At 35.6% G+C, this 26323-nt stretch overlaps 1 protein-coding gene and 1 long non-coding RNA gene across 5 annotated transcripts in view; one reads left to right on the top strand and one right to left on the bottom strand.

Moving 5' to 3' along the window:
* Positions 1 to 26323, top strand: part of LOC126924568 (suppressor of lurcher protein 1) — a 530829-nt gene that overhangs the window by 231869 nt on the left and 272637 nt on the right. For all 3 annotated transcript variants that reach the window (XM_050739228.1, XM_050739229.1, XM_050739231.1), the window contains exons 5-8: positions 2688 to 2844; positions 4906 to 4965; positions 20166 to 20377; positions 21931 to 22008. In XM_050739228.1, the coding sequence (XP_050595185.1) occupies positions 2688 to 2844; positions 4906 to 4965; positions 20166 to 20377; positions 21931 to 22008 (507 nt within the window). The remainder of the gene's footprint in view (positions 1 to 2687; positions 2845 to 4905; positions 4966 to 20165; positions 20378 to 21930; positions 22009 to 26323) is intronic.
* On the bottom strand, positions 259 to 3810 carry LOC126924611 (uncharacterized). 2 transcript variants are annotated; one of them, XR_007713598.1, is made up of 4 exons: positions 3569 to 3810; positions 3328 to 3438; positions 2637 to 3118; positions 259 to 2548 (listed from the first exon to the last, which is right to left on the bottom strand). It is a non-coding gene; the product is annotated as an uncharacterized LOC126924611 (long non-coding RNA). The 2 variants fall into 2 exon arrangements; XR_007713597.1 differs by having other exon boundaries at positions 3579 to 3810.

The raw sequence follows: 26323 nt of genomic DNA, 5'->3' as shown, positions 1-26323 counted from the left end.
CGATTATCCCCGGAGAACGAACTCACTAAGGGACGATTTAAAATTTTAAACAAATAAAGTGTGTGAATATAATTTCCATGGGAAACATCGGTATTGATCACATGCTTTCTATACTTGCGATTCTTACACAGATGCATCGGAGCCAGCTATTCAATACATATATACAGCTATGGATGGTACTGGGCTACAGTACCAAGAATCAATCAAATTGGCATTGATTCCAACCAATAGTTATTGGTAATAATTAGTGGCGTAGCGTTCAGATCAATATATATTTTAAATTTATACAAATTACATAACATCAGCAGGTTTGAAAGATGTATTATAACTACAAAGTAGAAATTAGAAGAAAAATATAGTGACGATATCTCATACTGAAGATTTCTGATACTGATCAAATTTTTATTTTAACTAACAGTTTTAACTAAGCTTACCTAATCCTACATACGTATATTTTCATGGACAAGAATTTTGAAATTTATAAAACAGTATCAATCGTTAAAAAATACCATGATTCGTCGTACATACATATGTACCTTGTGTATACATATGACGGAGAACCGCTTGTTTGTGTACGAGATCACGCTGTTGCAGCAACCGGATTATACATATTCCAAAGTTAACTCAGAGGAATGATGTCAACTTTGCGATGTAACAGCAGGGGCTCAACCACATCAAGCGTGCTATACACGTGTTTTATACGAGGTATAAAAGGAGCATTGTTTTATACATAAGTACACAGGTTTGAGGAATTGAAGGAACAAGCAGAACAGGGGAAGGGTAACGAAGCGCATTAATTGCCGGGTGATATTAAATAATTCGAACGAAGGAACGAAAAAGGTCGTATAATTATGTAAGTTGATACTTCGAACGGCTGAGAATATGTTTTTCAGCTTCATACACCGAAAGGTGTAAAGATAGTTTGAAACAGAAATGGTACGCGAGGGAATTGAACTGGATCTGTTGCTGAGTGTCAGAGTTTCGATTTAATATGAGCAGCAACTAAACTTCGACAAAGTTACTACTGTAGCTAAAGGGTAAAAGCTGAAGCTAGGAGTCCTAATGTTTGGGTTATATATACTCCGGAAATCGACTAAAAAGTCGTAATAAGGCGAATTAATTGAGATAACATTATTTTGTGAAACGATATAAAAAGGAACAATTCAAGAATATCTGGGTTAAATTAAATATAAATTCCAAATGAAAATCTTAAATCATCTAGCCAAGAGTTATATCGGATGAAAAATACTGACAATTAGCTCTGTACCACAGAGAGTAGCGTCCCTTGTGGTATAAAAATGTGGTATATAAAGTGGCAGACTTGATATATCATAATGTACTTCACCCTCGGGTCTTTCAACTCTGGGGAAACACGAAGAGAAAATCAAAACGTGTTCCATATTCAATCTCTTCTCAACATTATTGATGTTGATCTTCCTAGTACTTTAAAACGCAACGTGCACTTTTATCTCGTTTTGCAACTACAGATTCGCTTGTTTCTTTCACTATTCTACCAACACACGAAACAAAGTTTCGTGAATTTTCTTTGCCTCACCGACCTTGGCTCCTGGATATTCCGTTGGCTGAGCAATTTTATAGCGATGTACGCGACGCCGGATGTTCGCCATTAAGTGTTTTGCACACGTACGATCGTCGCGTGAAAGATACTCACTACGTTGTGTCACACACACGCATACACACACACACATCAGGTTAGTATGATACTTTTCTAGTACAAGACAAAGAAACTTGGATGCTGCGAGAGACCTACTCTCCGAGGCTGATAAAAGAATAGAGCGTTAAACAGCTAAAATAAAAGATATATGAAATGTCTAAATGAAATTAATTCAAGATTACAATTTGCCATTCAGTAAACTATCACAGTTTAGTAAAAAATGTTTGAATATACATTTGTCTGCCAATAAACCGTCTTTCTATCCGGTTCTACTTCCATCTGTTTCAAGTTTTTATTGCCATATGAAAATACTGCCACTGAATTATTATAATTATTTGAGTATAGTACTACTACTACTAGAAAGAAAAATACCCAACAGGAATAAATATAAATCTCGTCGTACTTCGATAAAACCAGAATCTACATTGTTTCGTAATCATATGTTTTATTATGTCTTTGCTTCTTGACGCGGATGTAGATTCGACGATTAGATCCTACTGTATTTAGGTGTTGACGTATCGTTATATTGCAGCCTGATTACGTCAATCAAACGTCCCTGAGGCAGATAATCGCCATTTGTCAAGATAAGTAGTTGCGGTCTATCATGCGGTTGCGAACACTACCGCAAGCATCTTGTTCTCCTTTCCTCATTGTCTTCTGATTACGTGATTATTCGGAATATTGTTGCCAAGAGGCAGTACACGTGAAATCCATCAAAATAATTTCCCCCCCGAAGGAAATGTTTTGTTCGTTAATTGAGTCGATCCATTTCCTCGACGATGTCTTAAAAACGGCTCCTTCTTTGTTTCGTCAGAACAAAGAAGAGATTATAGGCTTCTATAAGCCACTGTGAATCGACCCCGGTATCTTCCGCTGGAATACGAATATTCACGAGGGATTATAAAAGCTGGAAAATAACTCGACTTTTTTTATTAATGGATAAAACCTACTCCTCCCTTACTTTATAGTATTTTCACAGTTTCGTACGTATCATCGTCTGTTTTTGTTCCAGGATTGTTCGAGACGGACGGCGTGTTGATTCCTGGTACAATGTGCGACCTCGAGTTTGTCAGTTCACAGTCAAAACGGCAATACGGACGCTTCTACTCGCCACGGTATCCGTCCTCCTACCCAAAGAACATCCGGTGCTCGTACCTCTTCCGAGCAAGGTAACTAAACTGACCTAGTATCAAGCTCGCAAACTGATCCCCGACATAATCCACATATAATGCATCTTGAAGCCAATCTCCAGTCCTACTATATATCTAACGTTCTCGCGCATTTAACGGGTCCAATCCGTAATCGAGATACCAGTTAATTAACACCTGATCCATGTATCTTCGTCATCTCGTACCTTCGATCGGCACTCCACCGATCGGTTAATTTAAGATAATTGGTAATGAACAGTTCTTTCTGAATATGTCGGGTTAGGTGTGAAAGCAACTTGAAATAAAGAAATTAAATAATTATATTAGGAGAAACTTATAGAAAAATGTATACATAAATTCGTACTATACATACTTTGCACTTCTATTCTTTCAATTTATAAAACAAATTGTGTAATCGAAGCTGTATTTATTAGAAACTTTCGTGGTCAATATAAAGTAATAAAAATGTAAAATCGTATGACTATATATAAATTATATACTTACGTGTATTGACTGTAACTAAATACGAAGATGAAAATGACAAGCAACGATTTTTCACATGGAACGTAGACAGATACCATTAATTTATTTCAATTATTTCTTCGTGTATCTTAGCTGTCGGTTACCGTAGCACATTTTTAAAAGAATGACGAAAGTTTGAGTGATCGTATGTCGCATGAAAAATATTACACGTCAATAAATAAGTTCTTTGCCATTAATTCAAACATCTGATAAATTATATTACCAATAGTTACCTGAATCGAAGAAATTCTAAATTATTCGGACCTAGTCTGTGTGCAGTTTTCCTAACATCTGCGGCCTTCAAAGACTGTTCGCAAAGGCACACGTACACGTACACTACTTTACGTATGGCTTGCTAAACATGTACCAATCGCGCATAAACGGTCGTGAGCACTTGAAGACGTCAGCAAGCATTCGTCGTTGACCCATGGAGGAAGAGCGATAATCCCCACTGAACGCGCACAAACAACTAATTTCGTTTGAAGTACTGACACTTCTCGGCAATATTTGTAAACGTGGGCGAGCACTTGCGCATCTCCACCGACCGTTCAAATGGCTTACAAACACTTGCGAACCGTTAGTGCGGTTAGTCTTAACACGTGCATGTAGAAACGTCGGTCGAGGCAGCTTGGCTTCGCCTTTTCCTATGTTTTCGATAAATATGGCGAGAATCAATAGAAAACACGTATAACTTGACACGTGTGTATTTATGAGTTCCACCATTCAAACAATCGCATTTGTGTAACAGTAGTTTAACATTAGAAATGTTCGAAACTCAGCTGTTAAGGTTTATTTAAAATGGAGAATGACATTTTTGTAGAATTCATGCGAAAATGTAGTTGATATTGGAGTTTCTTGAATTTAGGAGCAATCATCTACGGTATATGCAACGAAAGTACTCGAACGCGTATGGATGCTTTTTATGAATGTATTACTTATATTTATATCACGAGAAATTTTAGGTGAAGTCATTTCAATCGTAAAATTGATGAAACGTAAAAGTTTATAGGTACAACGTATGTTTGAACGGGCGAATTGATAGAAACCTGACAAGATAAGGCCAGAAACCTCAGTCAGTGGCATACGAAGTATGCCTTGGCTTGGGTTCAGTTTCCATTGGAAAAAGGTTGAAGAAACCGTAGTAAACGCGAACGACCCGGCTGCATCAATCGATGTCGCCACTTGCTACTTCGATTTAAGACCTTGTCACGTTGCTACTACACTAGAATCGAATTAGCACCTTCAATCGTTACCAAACGTGCAGTATTTTAAACCAACCTTGTTTACAGCCATCTATCGAAGAGTTGCTCTTGTCTGATTCAAATGACTGCATGTATGTGTGTGTGTATGTGTGTGACTTGTATTGATTTTTCCTGCGAATACGATTTCCATTTGTTCTAAGTTTTGAATCGTTCGCATTCCTGACTGTTATCGAAATATGGGCACATTTATGTGTTACATTACATAACTAACGATAATATGAAAAATTATTTTATTATTTAATTATTACCAAGGACTCGTTTAAAAATATTTATTTAAACAATGTTCATCTGATTTCAGATTAAAGGAGAGGATACGTTTATTTTTCGAAGAAATTTCTTTACAAAAAGGAGACTTGAGGTAAGCTTTCAAAAAAGAATTAAAAATATTGCGAAATTATTTTTTGTACCAGTTAGATATATTATACCACAGAAGAGAAATCAGTTACGTTTAAAATTATTACATTACTATTCTTCAATGAATAAGTTCGGTAACTTGATCATAACTGAAATTATTCAGGTTGGCGAAATACAGTACGAATTCAATTTGAAATTTCAGAAACGTGTAGCGCTTGCTAGCCAACGTTGGCAAACCAAATAGCAAGGCTTGAAGTTTAATAATCCTAATTCTGTGAATCTAAAATCTCGATTCGCGTTTGGTTTATAGTTTATTTGATTACATTTTATTCGATTACTTTCATACGCATAATTTATACAACTAAAACCATTCTCTTAGCATTGAACAAGACAATTCGTTAAACACGACAGAAGGTTTCCATTCTTTCAGTCAAAAAAATTGTTCACTACGCAGAATAAAAAAGAATATAGTAAAATATAAGATCAGGAATAATTATTTCAATAACAAACAATTAATTCGTCCCTATTTAAAATAAGAGAGATGGAAAGTGTCTCATTTTAAGTGCCTCTCGATCCTTTAAAAAAATCTCTTTTTTATAAGTAAATCGTTACGGTTTCGGAAAAAGACAGCCTCTAAAACACATTAATAAATAAATACGTAACTTATCCTGGATAATAATTCATCAAAGCACACCTGTACGGGATCAGACATAAATCGTACATTTGCTAAATAACAGCGGTTCTGACGCAACTGCGCTTCAAACGCATCGTATCCTCCACCCCGTTCGTGACTCTTGATTCACTCCGCTGAATTATCTACAAACGTGCAATTTGTTGCGCCAGCAGCGGTAGCGAATGCTTTTGCGAATAAATGCATCTGCAATCATATTCTGAAAGAAATATAAGCTGCCGTTTCACCCACGTGACTGTTCGCCGATAAGTTAAAAATCGAGTTGCCGGTCGACTAGCAACTGGTCGAATTACATACGTCGCTTCTGGCCGCGGTGGTAAAACTTGAAAATTCACTATCGCATCAATCATCTACGAATTTCACTGTACCTCAAAATCGATACGACATGTATTGTTCGACTGTATTCGCGGGCAGACGCGTCTCTGATGTGATTCGTCAACGAGAGTCGTAAATTCTCGTCTCGATTAGTATCGACACGACGAATCAACCGAATTCCCTACCTCGATTAAGATCATAGGGATGTTTAGATAGAATCTGACACGGTTTCAAAGTTTAAATATTACTATTTATTATTTCATATTTCACAAAGAACACCTTCGAAGGCTGAGTCACCTGCGAATGAATGTAAGGTGTACGCGAAACGATGCTGTTTCGCTGTGTTTCCTAAGCGGAGAGCTGAGTGCAAGTGAAGTATCGGTGATGCATGTGGAAAAGATGAAAACTTGAGATGAGCGTGCGTAGAACGTGGGACAAGCTGTTTCGTCAGTTGTAACTTTCGGTAAGGAAGTTAGGACAGCGGTCATCGCTGCTAATTGGTAGGAAAAACTGCTAGACGAGACTGACTGACGGTCACTCGCAGGTGCGAAACGTACGCTCGAGTAACGTACGAGGTCATCCCGTGTGTCCCAACATTTAACCGCTAATACGCCCAAGGAGCGCGTCAACTTAAAGAATACATATGCAAGTAAAAGTAAGGAACTCGATGGCGAACGCTAAACCTTATGGCAGGCAGGTGTGATCAGTGGAAATAAAGATTAATTTTCGACACGGGACTAACAGCTCTTTCGGGATTATTGCTGGTCCGAGTGAATGTGTTAAAGAAGATGTAGACAGAGAAATAAAACTGGAAAAAGGTGTATGGCTGCTTAAGAATATTACGAAGTGCTATTGTCGAAAGGTTGTTGTGGATGAAGAAATGGACGAATTTGTAATGACTGGTATATAATAGTATAATAAAAGAAATTTCCCTCGCTGTTGTGGCGCGATCGAACGCGATTATTAACATGGCTGGCTAACGCGACAAAGTAATATTTGTTGGAATTTTTGAGCGAGTAGATTTGCTGAATCCAATGACGAGTTAAACTAGAAATACAAAACGAGAATATCGTACAGTGACATTTTCTAACGAAACGTTTCTTTATCAGGTTCTGTTTGATTGATCTTGAATTTCATAGTAAACAAAATTTTTAGGCCACATGGTGGTAGTATACTTGAATGATGTTAGTATACTTTAATACTTGGACTTAATTAACACGTTAACTGCAGATCGCGTGACCTCTCATTGTAACTTAAATTTCTTGTGTCTGACTAATGTCCTGCCTCAAAAGTAGCTGCATTTGATCACATGTTACGAATTCGATCAGATTACGTACGGAAATCGTAACTATTTTGTTCCTTTGAACGTAACACCCACATCGCAGCGATAAATTTTCGTGTATGTCACGTGTTAGAGATTGGAATTGAATTTGACAAGTTTTAAGAGAGACGTTAGTAGAAAGGAAAAGGGATGACAATAAGAAGAGAGGATTGTAGACTTAGCAGAGAGGATTAAAGTCGCGAATTCCGTAAGTATCAGTATATCTTGTGACTTACAGCGAGAGAGGAACTATTAAACCGAGCTATGTATACTTAGTCGAACATGGACGATTTATAGCCGCAAGAAACTGAACTCTGCAAATGCGTCAAAAGACACGTCTAACCGAATGCATGGAGATTCGCGAGCGAATCCTCACGCGTCATGGAGTTTGTGGAATTTTCTTCGAGTTGAAATTTGATCAACCTTGTTAAAGTTGATTCGATTAACTTGGTTGCTATTGAGTTTTAAAATGAAAACGCGAGGATCACAATTTCGTTGCGTAAAGTTTTCAAAACAGGGAGATAATAAAATTAGAATTTACTATTTACATGTGGATATCGTCGCTACTGTATTATTGTATTTATAAATTACAAATTACTATTTACAAATTACAGATTACTGTATTAATTGGTTTATAAACGATAGATTAATATTTACATATTACCATGTTATTGTATTTACAAATGTTCGGCTGGAATATTATATCGATCCTTAAAAATTGTAGCTGCATGGGAAATCAAAGAGTAGTTACATTTCAAGTGCTTTATATGAATTTGTCGGTATAGGAAATGACAGCAGGTCGGAATATACACATTAGATCGGCGTATGTGAAATTTCATTCTGCCAAAGCTTCGAATTAATAACCCGTGCACGGTACCGAACCTTAAATTTTCGATAAGTAATTCCGATATCCAACTGCTAGAAAAAACTGTCGAAAAAAGAGTAATTTAGGGGATTATTATAGAAATTATCGGGATATTTATAAGTGATTTTTGTCATAAGTTCAAATCTAGAAAATGTATCGCAAACATTGTTGAAAATATGAATCTAAGATTTGAACAGCGTAAATGAAGGATTATAGTTTTATAAATCAATGCCTTATGAACGTTATTGCGTGTCTACGTATATTTTATGACTTTCAAATGATTTAATTTATTATCAAAGTATGATAATTCAACGCGAAATAATTTGCTTCTGATATCTCACAGGAAGCGATCGGAAAAGTTTTGAGCGCTTTCAATCTTGACATAATGAATTTGTTAATTTCGTTGATCACTTTGTTTGAGCTATTAATAAAGGTAATTACATATTATTACCGTGAAAGGATTATTGAACCGAGTAATTTTCATATATGTATGTATTTTGTTATTAATCGTAAAATATCTTCATTAGTCGAATGTTAACTGTTACGTGAAACGAAGGTCTGCTTTGGTTTTTGCATTATTGAAGATAATCAAATTCATTGCACCCCGATTAAATATTAATTCCAATAATTCGTGCCTGTTTACTCGCGCGTTTGTGTGATGTTTTCATTGTTTTCAATGTTTCCATTTATATCGCTCTTGAAATTTCCATTTTTGGAATATAGGACGATTCTTCTCTCTCTTTAATTTTTTAAATTTCACCATTTTTTTTTTTTTTTAAGATATTTCATAAATTTCTGACAATCTAATTTTTTAAATTTCTAACTGTACCAAATAAATAATTATTCTTTGAAAGCCACAATTGTTCTTGCAAATTTTATTTTTCCATCAATGTTGATGTTTCATTTGTTCGATCAGTGTTTGATTTATTAATTAAAGTTAGTCTCGCATATTCATAAATGATCGAAGTTAAATCGAATCATTGTTCCAGGAAGATAACGAAGGACTAGACAATATTTAAATGTTCCAACTATCGAACAATCGAATGATTTAATTCTGTATAATTTGTAACTTGGTTTATATTACGCATATAACTTTTAAATTTTGTTTCGTATGTTTATGTATATTATCTTTCTATACCATCACGCGATCGAATTTCCATCGAACTATCTATCCACAGTAGTTATTAATTCTTAATACTACCATCAAAATGCAAATCTGTGACCAAGCATAATCCTTTTTTTTGCAACGATGAAAGAAATACTCGATATCGCTTTCTCCTCTGATGCCATAATTACGGAGCCAGATACAATATTCATGAAGATTTCATATGTGCCACTTTCCAGAAGTATTTGATCCATTTTTTAAAGCGTCCATTCCTGCATGAAGCCACGCTGTCGCGCTTCTATTACACTAATTGTGAATTACGACGCCTGTCGGTTATTAACGTTTACGAGTTAACGAGGCACGATAACGAGCGGCGGCACAAGATCGTGAACGTTCGGACCGAACTTTTCTATTTAAAAGTTTTCCCCGGCAACATTGTATTCGGTCGTAGTTCGATGGTATGTCAAACTTCGTAACAGGGGAGAGGGATACGACTTTAGGTGGATTAAACACGCAATGGAGATTTCCGTGCGCGATAAACTTCCCTGGATTAATATTTTTTTTCGTTCGATCGTTTGTTTAAACTTTAATAGGATCTAAACAAGAGGAAAGTAAAAAGCCGTGAAGCTAAGTAAAACCATGACGCACGACCTGCGAGTGATTTTTTCCAAACGTTTCCACGGATAGATAAAAATGTGTAAACGGAAAGAGAGATTCGAAATTGTTGAAATATTTCTTACGTGATATTTTTTGTTATGTGTGCGTTAAACCAATGCCATATCATTTAATGCATTTGAAACGTTATTATGCCGTGAAGGATATGAAGCACGAAATACTGAAAAACTGAATGATACGACACAGAAATAACAAGAAGAAGAACGATTGCTACGTGCATGCTACATTCAATAAAATACTGAACTGTAGCGGAATTTGTACAAGATCATTTTTATCGTATTTACAGTGGCTAGAAAAAGTATCGGCGCATACGTACTTTTACATTTCAATGAAGCGTTCTACGTCTGATTTTCACAATAAAATTCCCAATTTTTATCCTCGTACGAAGACGCTACCGAAGAATGTGAAATTTAATATACTTGGTCTTAATTAATTGGTATACGAAGAACACCGTGAAAATACTTTTTGTAGCTGCGGTATTTTATTTTCGATTATTTGCTCGATTGAGTACAAGAGTTAAGGGTAAACTTAAATGAGCCGCTAAACTAATCAAACAAACTCATTCCAGTGTTTGCAAACCAGCGATAATAACTACGTCTATGTAGACGTCATCATTGGTGTCGTGGAAGTTTGATATAAAGCCATCTAAAACTGACTCTGCCAGCTGGCGAACATTCGCAAGAGAAGTCCTGCGAGAATAGAAACGGTCTGGTATTCTTCTCTGTCTCTCCGCCCCTTTCGTTTCCTCGGACGGATTCGTTCTCCTCATCCTGACCACCTCTTTCTTGGTCCGTCTAACCAAAGTCCTTCCTAGGACAGCGATAATGTGCATCATATATTAGTTCGATATACGATCGGTTCACCGAGGCTCTAGTGATAAGTGAAACTGACCTAACTGCACTGTAGGCAACGGGGTAATTTACATACAGCAGCTCGCAGAATTATTCGTACAATTATGTACCATAAAAATCTTATGTTCGTATGTTGTGCAACTTATACAAAACGTTTTGAAATTTCATTGGCGCTAAAATGAAATTTGAACGAAATCTGAAAATATATATGGAAGTTACAAGATACCTAGAGAGTCCGTGCTATATTTTCCTATAAAATAAAGAATAGAACTTAAAAGAACGGTTTCTGTGGTTGATAATTAAATTTTAAGAAAAACAGAAACCAAGATCAGAACGTAGTTCCAAGGAAAACATACCAAAAGGGGGTTCAAGTGGAAAGATCTAAATTCAGGTAGGATTTCTAAAACAGCGTCGTTTCAAATGAAGTATTTGAAAACCCCAGCAATAAAATTAATACTTTAGTATCCTTATAAGTTAAGATATAATCTTTTCTCTGTACCTGTGACTTTATAATATTTATCTAACGTTAAACTAATTAGAGTCGGTCTTTTGTAGAAACCACCTATATAATTAACAGCAGTTTTACCAATCAAAAGGGAAATATCAATTGGGTGAAAGTACCATTTTGAAGTAAAACCGTAATTTCCTTTATGAAGTGATATTTTGCGATGTTTGTAACTATGCACAAACATTTTCTATCGCGATAGATTGGCAAAAAGACTCGTCTTTGTCCCGATAAATCGATTTTGTCTCTATATATTCACATCGAAGCTGCTTATAATTAAATTCGCTTCAAACTCTTTACACATATATATATGTATTTGATCTTTTCATATTCTTTTTGTTCTGTTTTAGATATTCTGTGACTCTATTTGAGTCTGCTCAAATCACGTTACCGAATGCGCAAAACGTTCAGTAGATAACTCGATAATAGTTATCGGCGTGTGTTTCAATTTATAAAAGAAATATATGTGATACATGTACGCGAATGTATGACAGACGTATGAAACAATATTGAATATCTGTTTCAATTAATTATAAATTATAATCATTATGTACAGGGTGGAAGGAAATTATACGTCGCTCTAATCGTCACCTCAGGATCGGTGTGGCTTTGTTAAAAAAAAGGTGCCACGAAATTGACCTTGACTCTGAAATTCAGGGCCAAATTCCTTTTTGTTTGCATCACGTTTTATTCGTCACGAGAACCATCTCTGTCAAAGGAACTGCTTTACTTACAATATAAATATGTTTATGTTAATGTATTATTGACGAAGCAGAAAAAAGCTACGCATTAGCTCGAGATATTCATAGAAATTTGATGAGGGATAATGGAGGGCGATTAAACTATAACTAAAGTATAACATTCGATTAAATAGAAATTCCAGATTGACGCGATTTCCAGCAGTTAATCCAACAATTTGGTAATCAAGAATATCGCGTATACCGGTACCAACGAGAACCTAAAACTTCACTACCGCGTATGGCAGTAAACTGAGAGGGAAACTATTAGCTACTTGCGTCGTATGTCGTTCAAATGTAACCAATTCGCATCATAGCACTAGACTGTTGATGGTGCGCGTATCAGCAACAGAACAACATACGCTGCTAGGGTATTATTTACGAGCAGCAGTAAATTATCAGAGACGACACGGCTACTTAACCTGCATCTGACTATGAAGTAAAAGCACATTGTAAATAAAACAGCTGCAAGAGCTATTGAAGCTTTAACACCATTTTTCAAGAGAACGGTTGAGTTTCCGACCGAATGGCACCTTTGAGAAAGGTGTCGCTCGCGACCAGTAGAATACAATGCAAGCAAAAAAATTTCATCTGGAATTTCAGAGCCAAGGTCAGTTTTACGCGGTACCTTTTCTTAACAAATCTCCATCGATCCATAACCAGATATATAATAGAATCACGCTATAATGATCGCGGCGTAAAATTTCCCATCACTCAGTACATGTATGAATTAATCAATTAATATTTTTATGTTCCATGGATTCTAAACGAATCTAATTAATTTCGGAAATTCATCTATTATTTTATACACTTTGTTTTCAAATATTTTAAATTAATTTCAATCAATAATAGAGAACATTTGAGCCGGTACACGTACAAACGAATAATTTCGTTCTTTGACGAATAAACATTAACTTTTAATTTAACTTACGGAATGACATACCTGCGGTCGTGTTAAATGAAAAAATTTATCGGATGTTCAATCGGGCTTTAGTTCTTTCTCGAAAGATTTAGAAGTAGCCGTAAAAACGTACGAATTTAACGCGGTGCTTTAACCATTAGTCGTTATTAACCTTACCACAATAGGTAGTTTCAGCGACGGGAAACGTACTTCTTTACGGGAAAATTCTCCTCTTTTTTTTTAAATCCTGCAGCGCCGACTACGCCTGACTCCTAAATCCTTTGAGCGTGACACGGACCATGATTCTACTTAACCCACATAAAGTTCCTCTGTGCACGAAGACTTAGAGCTGAAAATGGTGATGGTGGGGTCGACTTGGGAAACGAGAGACTTGCCCAGAGACTTGCAGCTGCAGCGTGCAGGAGTTAATCCTTGATAAATCCTTGAATTCCGTCCTAATTCAGTATCGAGCTACCTAATTTCATTTCGTCATTGACCTTTGAGCTTCTGAACCTTTTGCTTTCGTTCTTACGAAGTCCTATTTTTCTTTCCTTTTTTTTTTTTTTTTACAATTCTTCTCTGCCACCTGATAAAAGTACACATAGTTTGATTTTTCTAGATCTTAAAAAGCTTAAAAAAAAGGAAGAAGGAAAATGGTAGCGATATCGTACTATTCGAATATCAAAATTAATTTCAAGAAACCAAAGTTCCAGATCCTCTTCCTGTTAACTCTCCTGTTAATCTTCGGCTCATATTGCTGGATCATAGATGGCACATAATGATATGAGTAGGATTTTTAGAGTAATTAATTGCAACTTCCATTCTGTATTTTTCCTAGGTCTTTCGTAAAGTAGTAAATATAAATGGAGATACCGCGAGGTCAAGTAATTTAAGCAATTTCTACTTCAAATTATTATAGTTCAAAAATAACCCGATTACAATATATCGGTTATGGCGGAACTTTCGATGAGAACCTCATCCGAACAAGTATAATATGCTCTATAAAACGTTCAACAACCACTTCCTGCAAGGTAATTACTTATTATATACAGTTCGTAGAAAATTGCTATAAAGAAATCAATTATTTCGAAATTCCTCTGAACTCCTGATGCCGTTAAAATGTCAGTGTTTTACGGGTGTTTTGTGCCTTCATTTTGCTTATATCGGAGAGCACGTTGATTCACGACCGATTCAAGCTGCAAGCTATAAAAACCTGTAATTACTGCGACGGTGAAATTTGTGGCTCTCAAATATTAGTTCGCAACGAGGTGCATATTTTTTCCATGTTTCGCAAACCGCCCTAATATCCCAACGTTATGAGCTTTCGTTTTTTAGTTCTCAGAATAAACATTTCCCAACAAAGGATAATTGATTTCGATCCACTTTTCGTTGAATCAATTAACTTCGTTCCGTTTCTGCTGAAACAACTACATTATTTGCTTTCTCACTGTTCGCGTTTCCACGCACTTTTAATAATAACTGTATGGTCCAATTAGCTGATGCTTCGTTTTCAGTTTGCCCGTATTTTTTGAACGAATGGTACTCAGTCTGACATTATTAAATGTAGCATTGTGAAATTTACCGTTGGAACGTCCAGCCAGCGATAAAAGCATTCGTATTTTTTAAACTAATAACTGGTAAATAATTTTGAAAATCTTACTCTTTGCTTCGTTTTTATTTCGACTTAAACATTGTTAAAAGTTATAAGATTCGAAAAATTTATTTTCCTTTTAAAATTTATGTACGATTCGGCGAATGAGCACGACAGTGAAAGGAATAGTAACTATTAATGATTCCGAATTTAGGATGTTTAAAGGAACAAAGTGTATATTGAAACTAATACTTAAATATGATATAAATAATCTCCAACGAAATTTTAACTAAAAATGAAAAAAGCACAGCACAAAGGTTGAGTTGTTATACAACACAGGCTTTTCTTAGTAAAGTGGATACTATTTTCAAAAAGAAAGCAACATCGTGATCATAATTGCTAACTTTCTGATACTCATCTGTTTACGACTAATTTAAGTTTCAAAGCACGTTGGCGCAAGTCAGATGAGCGTAAGAAGCTGGAAGAATGATTAATTCAATGGTTAGTTGAACGATCCGTTCCGAGCAAGCAAAACGAACACCAGGGAGAGAAGTGGGCGCGTGCTATTAATTAATCTTGCGCTCGATAACGTTTACCGCGAAGGTCGTGGTAAAACTTGCTAAAAGCGAGGAAGACCCTTGAGAAATGTTTCGATATATCAGCGTTAAGCCGCACTGTCAGACGCACTCGGATATTACGCTGAATAGTGCTGATGGATACTAGGAGACTCCTCTCTGTCAGCCACTTGATACACCCATTTCTGAGCACTTCTGACAATCCGTAGGAGATAGTGTGTATCGCTTCTTATTCGACTTTCGCAGTTCCAAAGTATTTGCAAAAATATCCAATGGCTCGCGAACATATTCGAACAGACCATTTTTTATTTACTAATACATCGTAAGGAACTTTTATCATACCGTATGAACGTATGGTAAGAAGCTTTTTGCAATTTAGTTAACATTGTAACGAGACACGACTATAGTGATAATAATAGCCAAATTTGAAACAAATCCGAAATTGTACATACAAGTTACAAGACATTTATTATAAACGTACACCTATTGTTCGTGAAAAATTAGTACATAACATCTCGATACATACTTTGACTTGTGGCCCATTTAACATAACGAATAATTTGGTGATCTTCGCGAAGAGTATTCAGTAAGTGGTTCCAGTAAATGCCTTGTAACTTTCATATATATTTTCAGATTCCTTTCGCATTTTTCCAATGTGAAATAGATTAAAAATCTTGCGTATTATATAACATTTTAAAACGACCATTTAAATAACATAATATAACGTAGGTAATATAATTGATTAAAAACGTGAGTTTTATAGTTGAAGTTCTATCGCGCTTGAAATCCTCCGATCTTAGGAATGCACCGACATTAATGCACCAGTTCGGTCTTCTCTCTTAGCCATCGCTACGGTTGACCTCCCCTTTTCTTATTCTCGCAAAAATACGATCTCCTGTGTAAAAGAAGTGGACCTTGTACTCCGCGTTCTTCCATGCGAAGTTCGCGTTGGTGCGCACGGTAGGAAGTCGACATCTGTGCAGTTTTAACGTGGTCGGTGGCGTTAGAGATATCCAGTCACTGGAATACCTGAATTTCCCAGTACGAGACTATGCATCGTTGAATATTATCAGCGTAAATAAAACTCTGGAATCTTCGTACCATTTTTCAATATACTTATCCTGATCTGAAACCAGGATAAGGAAACCTCGCGTTGTTATGCATCGCGTGAGTGGTGCATTGTTCGAAACTATGAATGGAACGTTTCCCATTCATGGAATCTGTTCGAGACATGTTCCTTCTTGAAGTATCCAAGAATAATTAACGATTAATATCCAGCAAAAAATTATCGTTTTGGATAACGCAGTGTAAGACTTTTAAGACGATATCGAGTTTTTATTCGATTTTTCTAACGTTACATAATTTATCCACTTTTTAAATAAATATAATAATTGTCTTAAAATTTCCGAGCGGGAACGTATATTAATCGTGTAGGTAATATGGGAGAGTACCGAAGAAATGTTCTGATCCGAAAAGGAAAATAAGGAGGGTATTGCTATATAAAGAAAAGCGAAAATCGCGTTTCAGTGACAAATACGGCAGAAATTTAGGAATGCCGCCTATGAGCTTTTTTGCGTCGATTCATCAAGCAAGTTTTGTTACAGTTCCAGGCACGGATACGCTACGTGGAATCTTCACCACGTGGCAGAGCAATCTGTGACCGCAAAAATCACAGGTCTCGCAAAAACAGCACCATGTTTCACCAGCGTGATGAAATATGGCGATGACCGTCAAACATATCTAGAAATGTTAACAAATTCGCTAATACCTTCTACTTTCAAAAGTTTAATGCTGTTGGTATAATAATCTCAGAGCAAATATACGGAGTACGTTTACATCAAAGCTACGAGTGTTTGAAAATAAACCTTTATTTAGTTGCTGATAGTAACTAAAATTATGAAACTAATTCAATGGAGCAACTAGATGGTGATTATTTATAAAAGTTGAGAATATAAATATACAGTTGAAAATATATTCTACTCATAAAATCTTTCTTTGCGTATCAAAAATTAACTGAAACAATTCGGTATTTTAGTGGTCAGATAGTTGAGTTCGCGGGAAGCCAAAAATATACTATTATTAATTTATATAATTTTTATTTAACTATAAATTATGAATCTTAAGAGTCTCAAGACAATTATTATATCTCGTCTAAAATTAAAAAAAAAAAACTATAGATAAATTTTATTGTAATTATTCGTCTAATTTGATAGTTTATACAACAAATAAAATATACACTAACGCAAATACGTACAGAAATATCGAAAAGCTGCTAATAATAGAAGAGACACCCTATGACTTTTAAACGGGAGTATATTTGTGTATACCATGCTCCCTGCAAACGAAGACGTCAGACGAAAGCAGCGAAAAGACGGGCATACTCTTTAATCTCTGGCTCTTTGGACGATAATCTTTCTCTGCCAGCGTAATTGCTTAACCCATGCAGGTAATAAGGTTATCCAGCGGTCATCATCGATCAAGGCCTTAAATCGATCGAATCACCGACTCTCCGTTGGCTTAACGCGCTTCGAGGAGCCGACCCCGTTACCGTGAGGTGTAATTCTCTTCCATTCGATTGGGCAAAGTAGTTCACGTATACCTATAAAGAGAATCGTCGACTATTGATGGAAGACTGTTCTCGTATTTCTTTCTTTGTCCTCCCATTCCTTTGGTCGTTTCCGTCGTGTTTTCTGGCCTACGCCAGCGATCCTCGTTTTCACCGACGCGACGTTCCTTTTGTCATTGTAGTATCTTTGCAGTTTCACCTTTAACTCTTCTCGTCTAAAACCCTCGACGTCGACCTCGACTCTGTCTTTCTCTTCTTCCAACCTCTCGGTATCTTTTCGTCCACCACTTGTTCTCTGTCTCAGTTTGTGCACCTTTTTCCGCGAGATCTCGCAACGAGCCGAGTCACTCGAAGGTAAATTATCTCACCTCCGTTGAAGGGCACATCTCGAGGAACATATAGTACGTATTTGAGCCAAGAATCGACCTTGGGGGTTCTTCTTAAACTGCGCGAACGTGTCGATGAATGGACGAGTTTTTTCGCGTCTTCTGAAGTGTTAGTTACCATGCGGATTACATATATTATATTATAATATGTTATGTATTACATAAATATGTATATAGATCACAGATTTTTATGCAAATTCATATTTTTGGGAATATAATTACAAGGTTAGAGCCTTGGTAGAAAATTGATTTATATACCATTATATTTATGTTGAATATTTATTATTATATTATTATAGTATTATAGGAAGCACTATAGTTTGCCTATTTTATACATTTTTCCATTGTAATGTGTATTCTGTGGAATTTCGTACTTTCAGATTTTTCATTTTTCAAAAGCGCCAGTCTATTTATACATTTTGCTAATAGAAACCACAATATATCTAGATCTACACCATAAAAATTACTTTAATCGTGTTTATTATAATACCAAATTGTACCAAACCATGAAATTTATCTTATCACGAGCACTCTAAGAAATTTCGTATCGATGTTCACCGTGACAAACGTGTTAAAAACCGTGTTCACGCATAAATCTTGTTGCGGATAAGTAAAAACTTTAAAGGGATTAACTATCTCCCATTGACGAATATGGGACTTCTAACTTTATTGATCCAGTTATTTTTGCTCGATCGCTTTTATACTACTCGGAAATTTGACTTATATTTTCTTCAATAATGAATTATAAAATAACATGTTCATAGTGGTTCTTATTTCGATTGTCTTACAAAGTAGAATTTTTTTAGAGAAAGTTAATCTCGGTATTTCTGTAATCGTATCTCGAGATTAAAATCTATTATTTTTCGAATGAGAGTTAGTTACATAAGATTCAATTTTCTCACAAACGGGACGTAGTTTGAAGCAAACGCGAGTTACAACGTGGATTAATTAATTTGAAATGTTAAAAAACGGAGAAGTAAATGGTGATAGGGACGGTGATTCTGTACAGTTGTAATAGGAACGCTTCAGGACAGGACGTTCTACATAGAACGTAACTCTTAAATTATTTTTAAACGAGAATTTAATTGAACTCTTAAATTCCTTCCAACGTTTCTACCGACGACTCCGAGTTAAAGTATTTAAATAATCTATCGTATTTTAATATATTAACCCTAATTTTCACACATTACGATAATTATAAAATTTAATAAATTTCAAAGCCTGTGGAGAAACTAACTTAATATCAATATATTTTGCGATAAAACATTTAGGTAGAGGCGAAATAAAATTAATGTTTTTTTTTCACTTTTATGCTTCTCCAAAATGAACGATTTGTGCTACGTATTTTATACTACTTTTCTTCTCGTATTTTTACTGCCATGTGAAAGCTGTCAAATCGTAATACAAACATTTAATTAAGAGACGAAGCGACAAAGGTATACGGAGCAAATGTCGCTTCGTTTCATTTCACGATTTATACGAAACTTTGGAATTTTTCATTGCACTCTAAAAACTTTTATCTTCATAGAAACGCTAGTGTTGCACCTTTCCCAGTTTCAGTCGTTACGCGTACACGGATATCTCGTTACAACGGGGCACATCAGAAAAGATTTCTCGTTCGATTTTACTTCCAACTTCCTGTGGTCGCGACATCCATGAGAAACGTTCGAATTTACATAACAATCGATTTAGCATTCGGCCTCCACTCCCAAAGACGTTGAATTACCCAAGTTGAATATATCTAGAAGCCATGAAACAAATAAAATAAATCGCAAGCCACATTGTCGTCGACGCGGCAACAGCCAAGACAGAAATGATGCGAATAGATCGGAATCGGTTAAGGAAAAATCGTGAAAGTTACCTAATGAATTAACGATTGAAGCTCGCACGAAGAAATCCTCGCTGCTTCTTTTACACAAACCAATAACACGTCATAGCAACAAGTTTCTTATTATCGTAAGAAAATTACGTGATTCAGCGATATGTATCGCTTCATGATATAGGCACTTTGTACGCGTCGCGTTGCCAGGGACGAAACGAACCGCTCAACTTTCGGTTTGGTTATTCACGAAGGATAACATACCAATAAGTTGCTTTTAACGAAAGGTATTCTGTTGCAGTTGCCTGAATAGAGCGGATTTAATCAGGGTGCACGACGGTACGGATTCAGGGGCGCCCACAATAGCTGTGCTCTGCAACCAAGGAACGGAAGTGGAAGTACTCAGCACCGGGTCAGACCTGTACGTCGAGTTCGTCGCTAATTCCGAGTGGCCGGGCCAGGGTTTCAAGGCGATGTTCCAATTCCAGCCATTGGACGATGCGCCGCATCCTGGTGGGTAACGAAAGACACTGTTTCCTGACATTATGAAAATCCACCGATATAAACCATCTCTTCCCCTCGACTCCATCTGAATTTCCGTCATGCCGTGTTGTTTGAATAATCAAAAGCTTCGAGCTGCAGTCGCTGAAAGCCAAAGTCTTAAAGGAATCATTAGCGTGCGAATTGTCATCGTAGAATTGCAATCAACTCTCTGGAATTTTCTGTCATTACCAGAACTCGTTCATTTTTCATGCATCAATTTCCGTGGTTTAATCGACGCCCGGTTCACTCGTGTTTCTCAACTTTTGCAGACGAAATTTACGGTGATTCCGTGGCTGACATCTCAGATTGTTCGAAATTTCTACGAAGTTTGTTTCACCAGTGTTAAGCAAGTTTGTGGTTTCTAAATGACGAATGGCGAAAATCTTTTCTCGACTGTAAAAAGTTACGGCCACCTATTAATCTTAATCAGAATCAGAAGTTGCAATAATATTCTACGGGATAATCGTTATTCCGTTTGATGAATGCTATGCAATAAAAATAAAATGCGTTTCTGTTGAAAAATCCTGGGGAAATAGTTTCATTTATATTTATCGTCGCTCCAACTTTTTCTATAATAATTCATGATTTATGTATTGCGGTTAACTGGAAATGGTAAAGCAGATTATACAATAAAATTTAGCGTAATAACAAAACTGACTGAATAACAATAGCCGTGAGTTTTAACAAGGTTTGAAAACAGATAGCTCTCGGTTTTAGAAATAGATAAACACGAAATATTATTAAACAAGTGTTGTCAAATTCGATACTCTGCAGTCTCTGTCGTCGGTATCATAGATTCATCAGAGTAATCGCTTTGCAAGCTCCACGAGGAGTGTCGCTGAGATCAAACACGAAAGCGCTTCGAAGCAGAACTTGCGAGAAGCTTTCAACCCTTACGTTCACCCTATCGGTAAAGCAGAATTCACAGCTTTCCGACGTACCGTAAAGCAGAGCTTTGGTTAAATTGCTCTTTAACTTTTCATTTATCCACCCAATTGCTATCCCTTTAGATAATTTCTGTAAGCTGCTCTCGTTCGAGAAATACCAACGAAGCGCAAAATCTGCCACCTTCTTGGAACGTGTTATCGGTGCGACAGTCTATTTGCATAAATTCGTTATTACGCGGACGATAACATTGGTATCCCTTGTTGGTTCAACCTCCTTACGCGTTACTGACATGTTAATCGCGGTCAAATTAATTAACGACCTCTTGACATTGACGCCGGTTTCTCTGTCGCTCCACTTGCCTTGTTGTTCCCTTCGTTAAATGGAAACATCGTCGAATTTTGTTGATAATAATTTTTATAACGATCACATGATTAATGAAGGTTTTCCCGCGCGTCGTAAACGAAATTGCGAACGGAATAAGGATGGTTTGCCCGGCTGACTATTTATGAGGTAATAAATCATGAATGGGGACCGTTTGCTAAGGTAGATTGGCCATGTTCCATTCGCATACGCGACTCCCAACTGTAATTAACGGCACTGTATATTCCGAGGATAATTACAATAATGTATTTCAGAGCCGGACAAGGTCGTCCCAGGGGCCGTTACCGGTAACCCCAAGCACTCGGTCATCGGACCGGCTGTCAGCGCTACCAGTAAGTATATCACTCTATGTCGTCGATTTATTATCCCTCTCAATCAATAATTTTCCATTTATCCGATTATCGTCCTATAGTATTCAGTCGGTAAGTGACTACTTCGGAGATAATCCGAAGGATTCATAGAAACGACGAACAAGATATATGCTTGAGCATGGAAAAGTAAGGAGTGTCGATTTATCAGCGCAGTTAGTTGTTTCGATAGCCGAGATTGAAAAAATATAAATGTATAATCAGACGGCTAAAGTAGATGAGGCGGTTTTGAGGAGATTTTAATTGACATTTTAGAATCGTTTTTTTTTTTTTTTTTCTTTTATATTGTACGTGTACCTTGAAAGCGAAACAACTCGAATAAGTTTTTCAGTAAAAACGAAAAGCTATTTGGAAGCTTCCAGGAAAGTATTTACTATACGTATAATGTTAGTAAAAAAAGTAGACTTTGGGAAACAATGGTCAAATATTATTTGCGTCATTTCTGCCCCTTCCATGGTTCCGATGTTCTCGTAATCTCTCTGAATTATTATGAGTTGTGACGCTATTGATACGCACGAACATGATATATTTGAAACAAATAGTAATTTGATAATAATTATCAATTTAAGGTTCGTAATTGTTGTTATAGAAAATACCAATTTTTATATCTTGAGTTCGATAAATCTGGAAGTATAAGCTGTAGTCTATTGGAATTTATATTTTCGTATTTGGAAAATTGAGAATCTTGAAAGTGTCGTAAATTCACGTTTTATGGGGAATTTGTTTTAATTATATACGTCACGTAAGTACGATGAATGTTTTGAATATAGAGACGTCAGAGTTATGCAGTTAATTAAATGCAAGGTAAGCATATAAATATAATATGCAGTTGCGTAGATTAATTTAGTTACTACTACCTGTATATTAAGAGCTATAATTAGTCCAATCTTGCACAAGTATTTATTGCGTTGGCAACTAAGTGATCGTGGATTTTGTCATTACAATCTAATGACGCAATCACTTAGTTGCCAACCCAATAGGAAGATATTCAGTAAATTAGTTAAAACTGTGATCTTTATTCTTCCCGGTATATAAATCTTGGAACACGGTAGGAAATAATCTATGTTAATCTAAATTGTTGGCTATATCAAACCATTCATTACAATTCCTATTATTCGTACACTCTTAAAGTCATTGTTATTACGTGCTTTTTTCATTCGAACTTGCTTTATCCCTTCTACCATTTGTGCTAGGTAGTAAAAGTTTTAATAGTCGAAATGTAGAAAGCGGTTCAGCAGAAAATCAGCTCTCACTGAGAGAAATGTGTCTTGTAAAGTTAAATGGTCCGGAACATTCCAGCAATCCAAAATTTCTCTCGCTTGTGGAATGGTAATGTAACTAAATCCAAAATACCTATCAACTTGCCAATTAGTCTAGCGTATGTAGTGTACATATTATATGATACATATCGTATACTAGCATATCATTTATTTGCATAATCTTTGTTATTTGTTAGTCTGTTACAATTCACAGATAATAATTTTGGAAAAAATGAACAAGACATAAGCAAATAGAATTATACGTTGAATAATTGGTAAATCGTACTTATCGATTTTATAATTGATCATTCCTGTAATTATATTAATGGACGGCAATAATTATTAATTCATGATCTGTCGAAATTTATCTAATGTCTGGTATTTAGTAGCTGGACATGTGTATCAATATCAATTTACATGGTATCAGACACAAAATAATTGAACAATATATAAATCATGTACAGATGAATAATTACTGTTGGCGATACGTTGATTTGGATCCGACGTATTATATTCACATTATTCTACGTACTTGTTTATTTAAAATCAAATTAATATCAAGGGACACGCATTCGTACAATAAAATCTCGTTTACTGGAATATCAATTATTATTGATTTGGAGATTGTTCCTTCTAAACAAATTGAATAAAAATTGCTTAGTTTGAATATACCCTATTTTACCGGTATTAAAAATCCAATATTTTTAAATAAAATCTTAGTGTATAGAAAAAACACTTCGCGCTACGATATGTACGATATTGACATGCATAAAACATGTGTAAATCGAAGTACACAAGCAACGAAACTTCGATGTCCGATGTAAAATTTCACTTTATCCGTAAAGTTTTCTACAAACGAAGAAAAGCAAACGTAATAGCGGCGCATAGGTACTGTTTCTGTTGTTCAAACAGATTATTTTGATGTCTCGAACAACACGGTTGATACTCGCTGCGATATGATTTCTCCGGGAGTTCTTCGAATATAACTTTACCGGCTGAGTCGCATAAACTTTGCAAGTTGTGTGTACTTTCAGAGTCATCAGCCGCGTGTAACGCGCGTCCTGAAAGCTCGAAGGAGAGACGAACTTTATATCTTTTTCATGAAAACTAGTTCCCCGGGTTATGAGCAGAAGCACTAAACTAAATTATTCGGTTGACAAGTACAAGGTGATCCAGCCTTTGTATACGAGTTCGCCAGTCTTTACTTTGACGTTCGTATCGATATTCGCGCATAGCAGCTGATATTTCCTTTCTTCTTGTGTATCACAATTCGATGCTTATTTAACATTGTTCTCCAAACAAACAGCACGTAAAGAAAGTGGAAGCACAGTTTGCAAGCTTCAAACGTTTCCGAGTTTCATAATTCTCCCTCTTAACTACCCTGCGATACGTGTTAGATTCGTATAAAAAAATAAAAAATTGACGATTAAAAAAAAAAATTAACGATTTCAAAGAATTAAAAGTCATCGTGATATCGTTTTCGAGAAGGTCGATTTCGAAATTGTATGCTTGTGTTCCGAAATAGGTAAACCGATGGATATCGATAGCTCATATAACGTAAACGTATGTTTGGAAAATTAATTTTTTCGAAAACGAAGGGACATTTAAAAAGTTTTCATTCTTTATATCCCATTTGTCTGTTTTATGGAGAATTACATCCTGCAGAACCATATATATCCATTTGTTGAAAACAACATCTATACTGTTGATGTTACAGCATGCAATTCATATCAGTTTCTCGTTGTAATAAAAGGAAATGTTATACCAAAAAGACTGAAAGGAAACTTCTTGCTACGGTCATGTTTTATTGCGAACGTAATGATCCATATGTATTCTATTATCTGCCACTATCTTTCGTATATTTCGTTATTCTGTATAAGAAATTATTCGGATAAACTGGCATGATTAATTTATGAGATATTTTATGTAAATATCTTTATTAAAAAAGATTTCTGACGCGCTTCTTCATTGCGTTCCAGGAACGATGTACGTTTCCACGGAGCGTTTGAGCTGCTTCAGGAATTTTTAATTAAATAATCTTTCTAATACTCCCAATTCTCTTTTTATGTAGAATGCCCAGAGAATTTCAGCTATCTATAAAAATAGAATATGTGGTGTTATTTGTAAAAAATTACATAATATGCGATATTTCACATATACGAAAAAATTGCATTTCTGAAAATAATATCCTCCTTTTTCTGTTCAGTGACAATAAAAGAAAACTTTACCCGATCACGTGATCATTCCGTTTAATAAGTAATTAACATTAAAATCCCAGGTATCGTTGTTTTTATTGTTTTCGATACATTCGCATAAATTTGATTTTCTTTTTATTTCACATTTTTATTAAAATGTTTTGCATATAAAATGTAATATATTGGTTCGATATATCGATATATCATTTCAAAAACGACCGCACAATCGTATTTGATTTCTAATTTGCGCGAAGTATGGCAGAACATAAGCAAACAAATAAATTATACTTTATTAAAATAAATTCATCTCGCGATCACTTGAAATCATTATATCTTTGTGATATAATATGTATCAATTCATCATGCATGAAATTTCAAATAAAATACATTAATTACTCCTGTTCCCGAAAATTATACATATACAGGACAACTGATCGTTAATATTTACAGTTGTACAGTGCGTTCAACGTTTCAGTAAAAAGCAATCCATTGATTCTGAAATTAATGATAAAAATTATTGAATATAATTCAACGAAAAAGTATTCAACAACAATGTTTCGCAATCGAAATACCGTTACTAAACATATTTTTAAAACTACACGTAAAACGAGAAAACCTACGTACAGCCAAAATGATTGCCATCTTCTCTAGCGGATAACCTTGCTATCTTCCAACTGGAATATAATTTCCAGAATTTGAAGTGTCAGAAATCATAAGAAACGTCTCGTAATTCGTAGAAAGAAGTTTGATGCTAAGTTAAAAATAATCAACTATAACAAATAAGGATGCTAAGGATGGATTGACTAAATAAGTCAATGTTTCCTG

Source organism: Bombus affinis, chromosome 14 (assembly GCF_024516045.1).
Source record: "Bombus affinis isolate iyBomAffi1 chromosome 14, iyBomAffi1.2, whole genome shotgun sequence".
NCBI classification, from domain to species: Eukaryota; Metazoa; Arthropoda; class Insecta; order Hymenoptera; family Apidae; genus Bombus; species Bombus affinis.
Note: the sequence above shows the minus strand (reverse complement) of the source record. Positions and strands in the feature narration are given on the sequence as shown.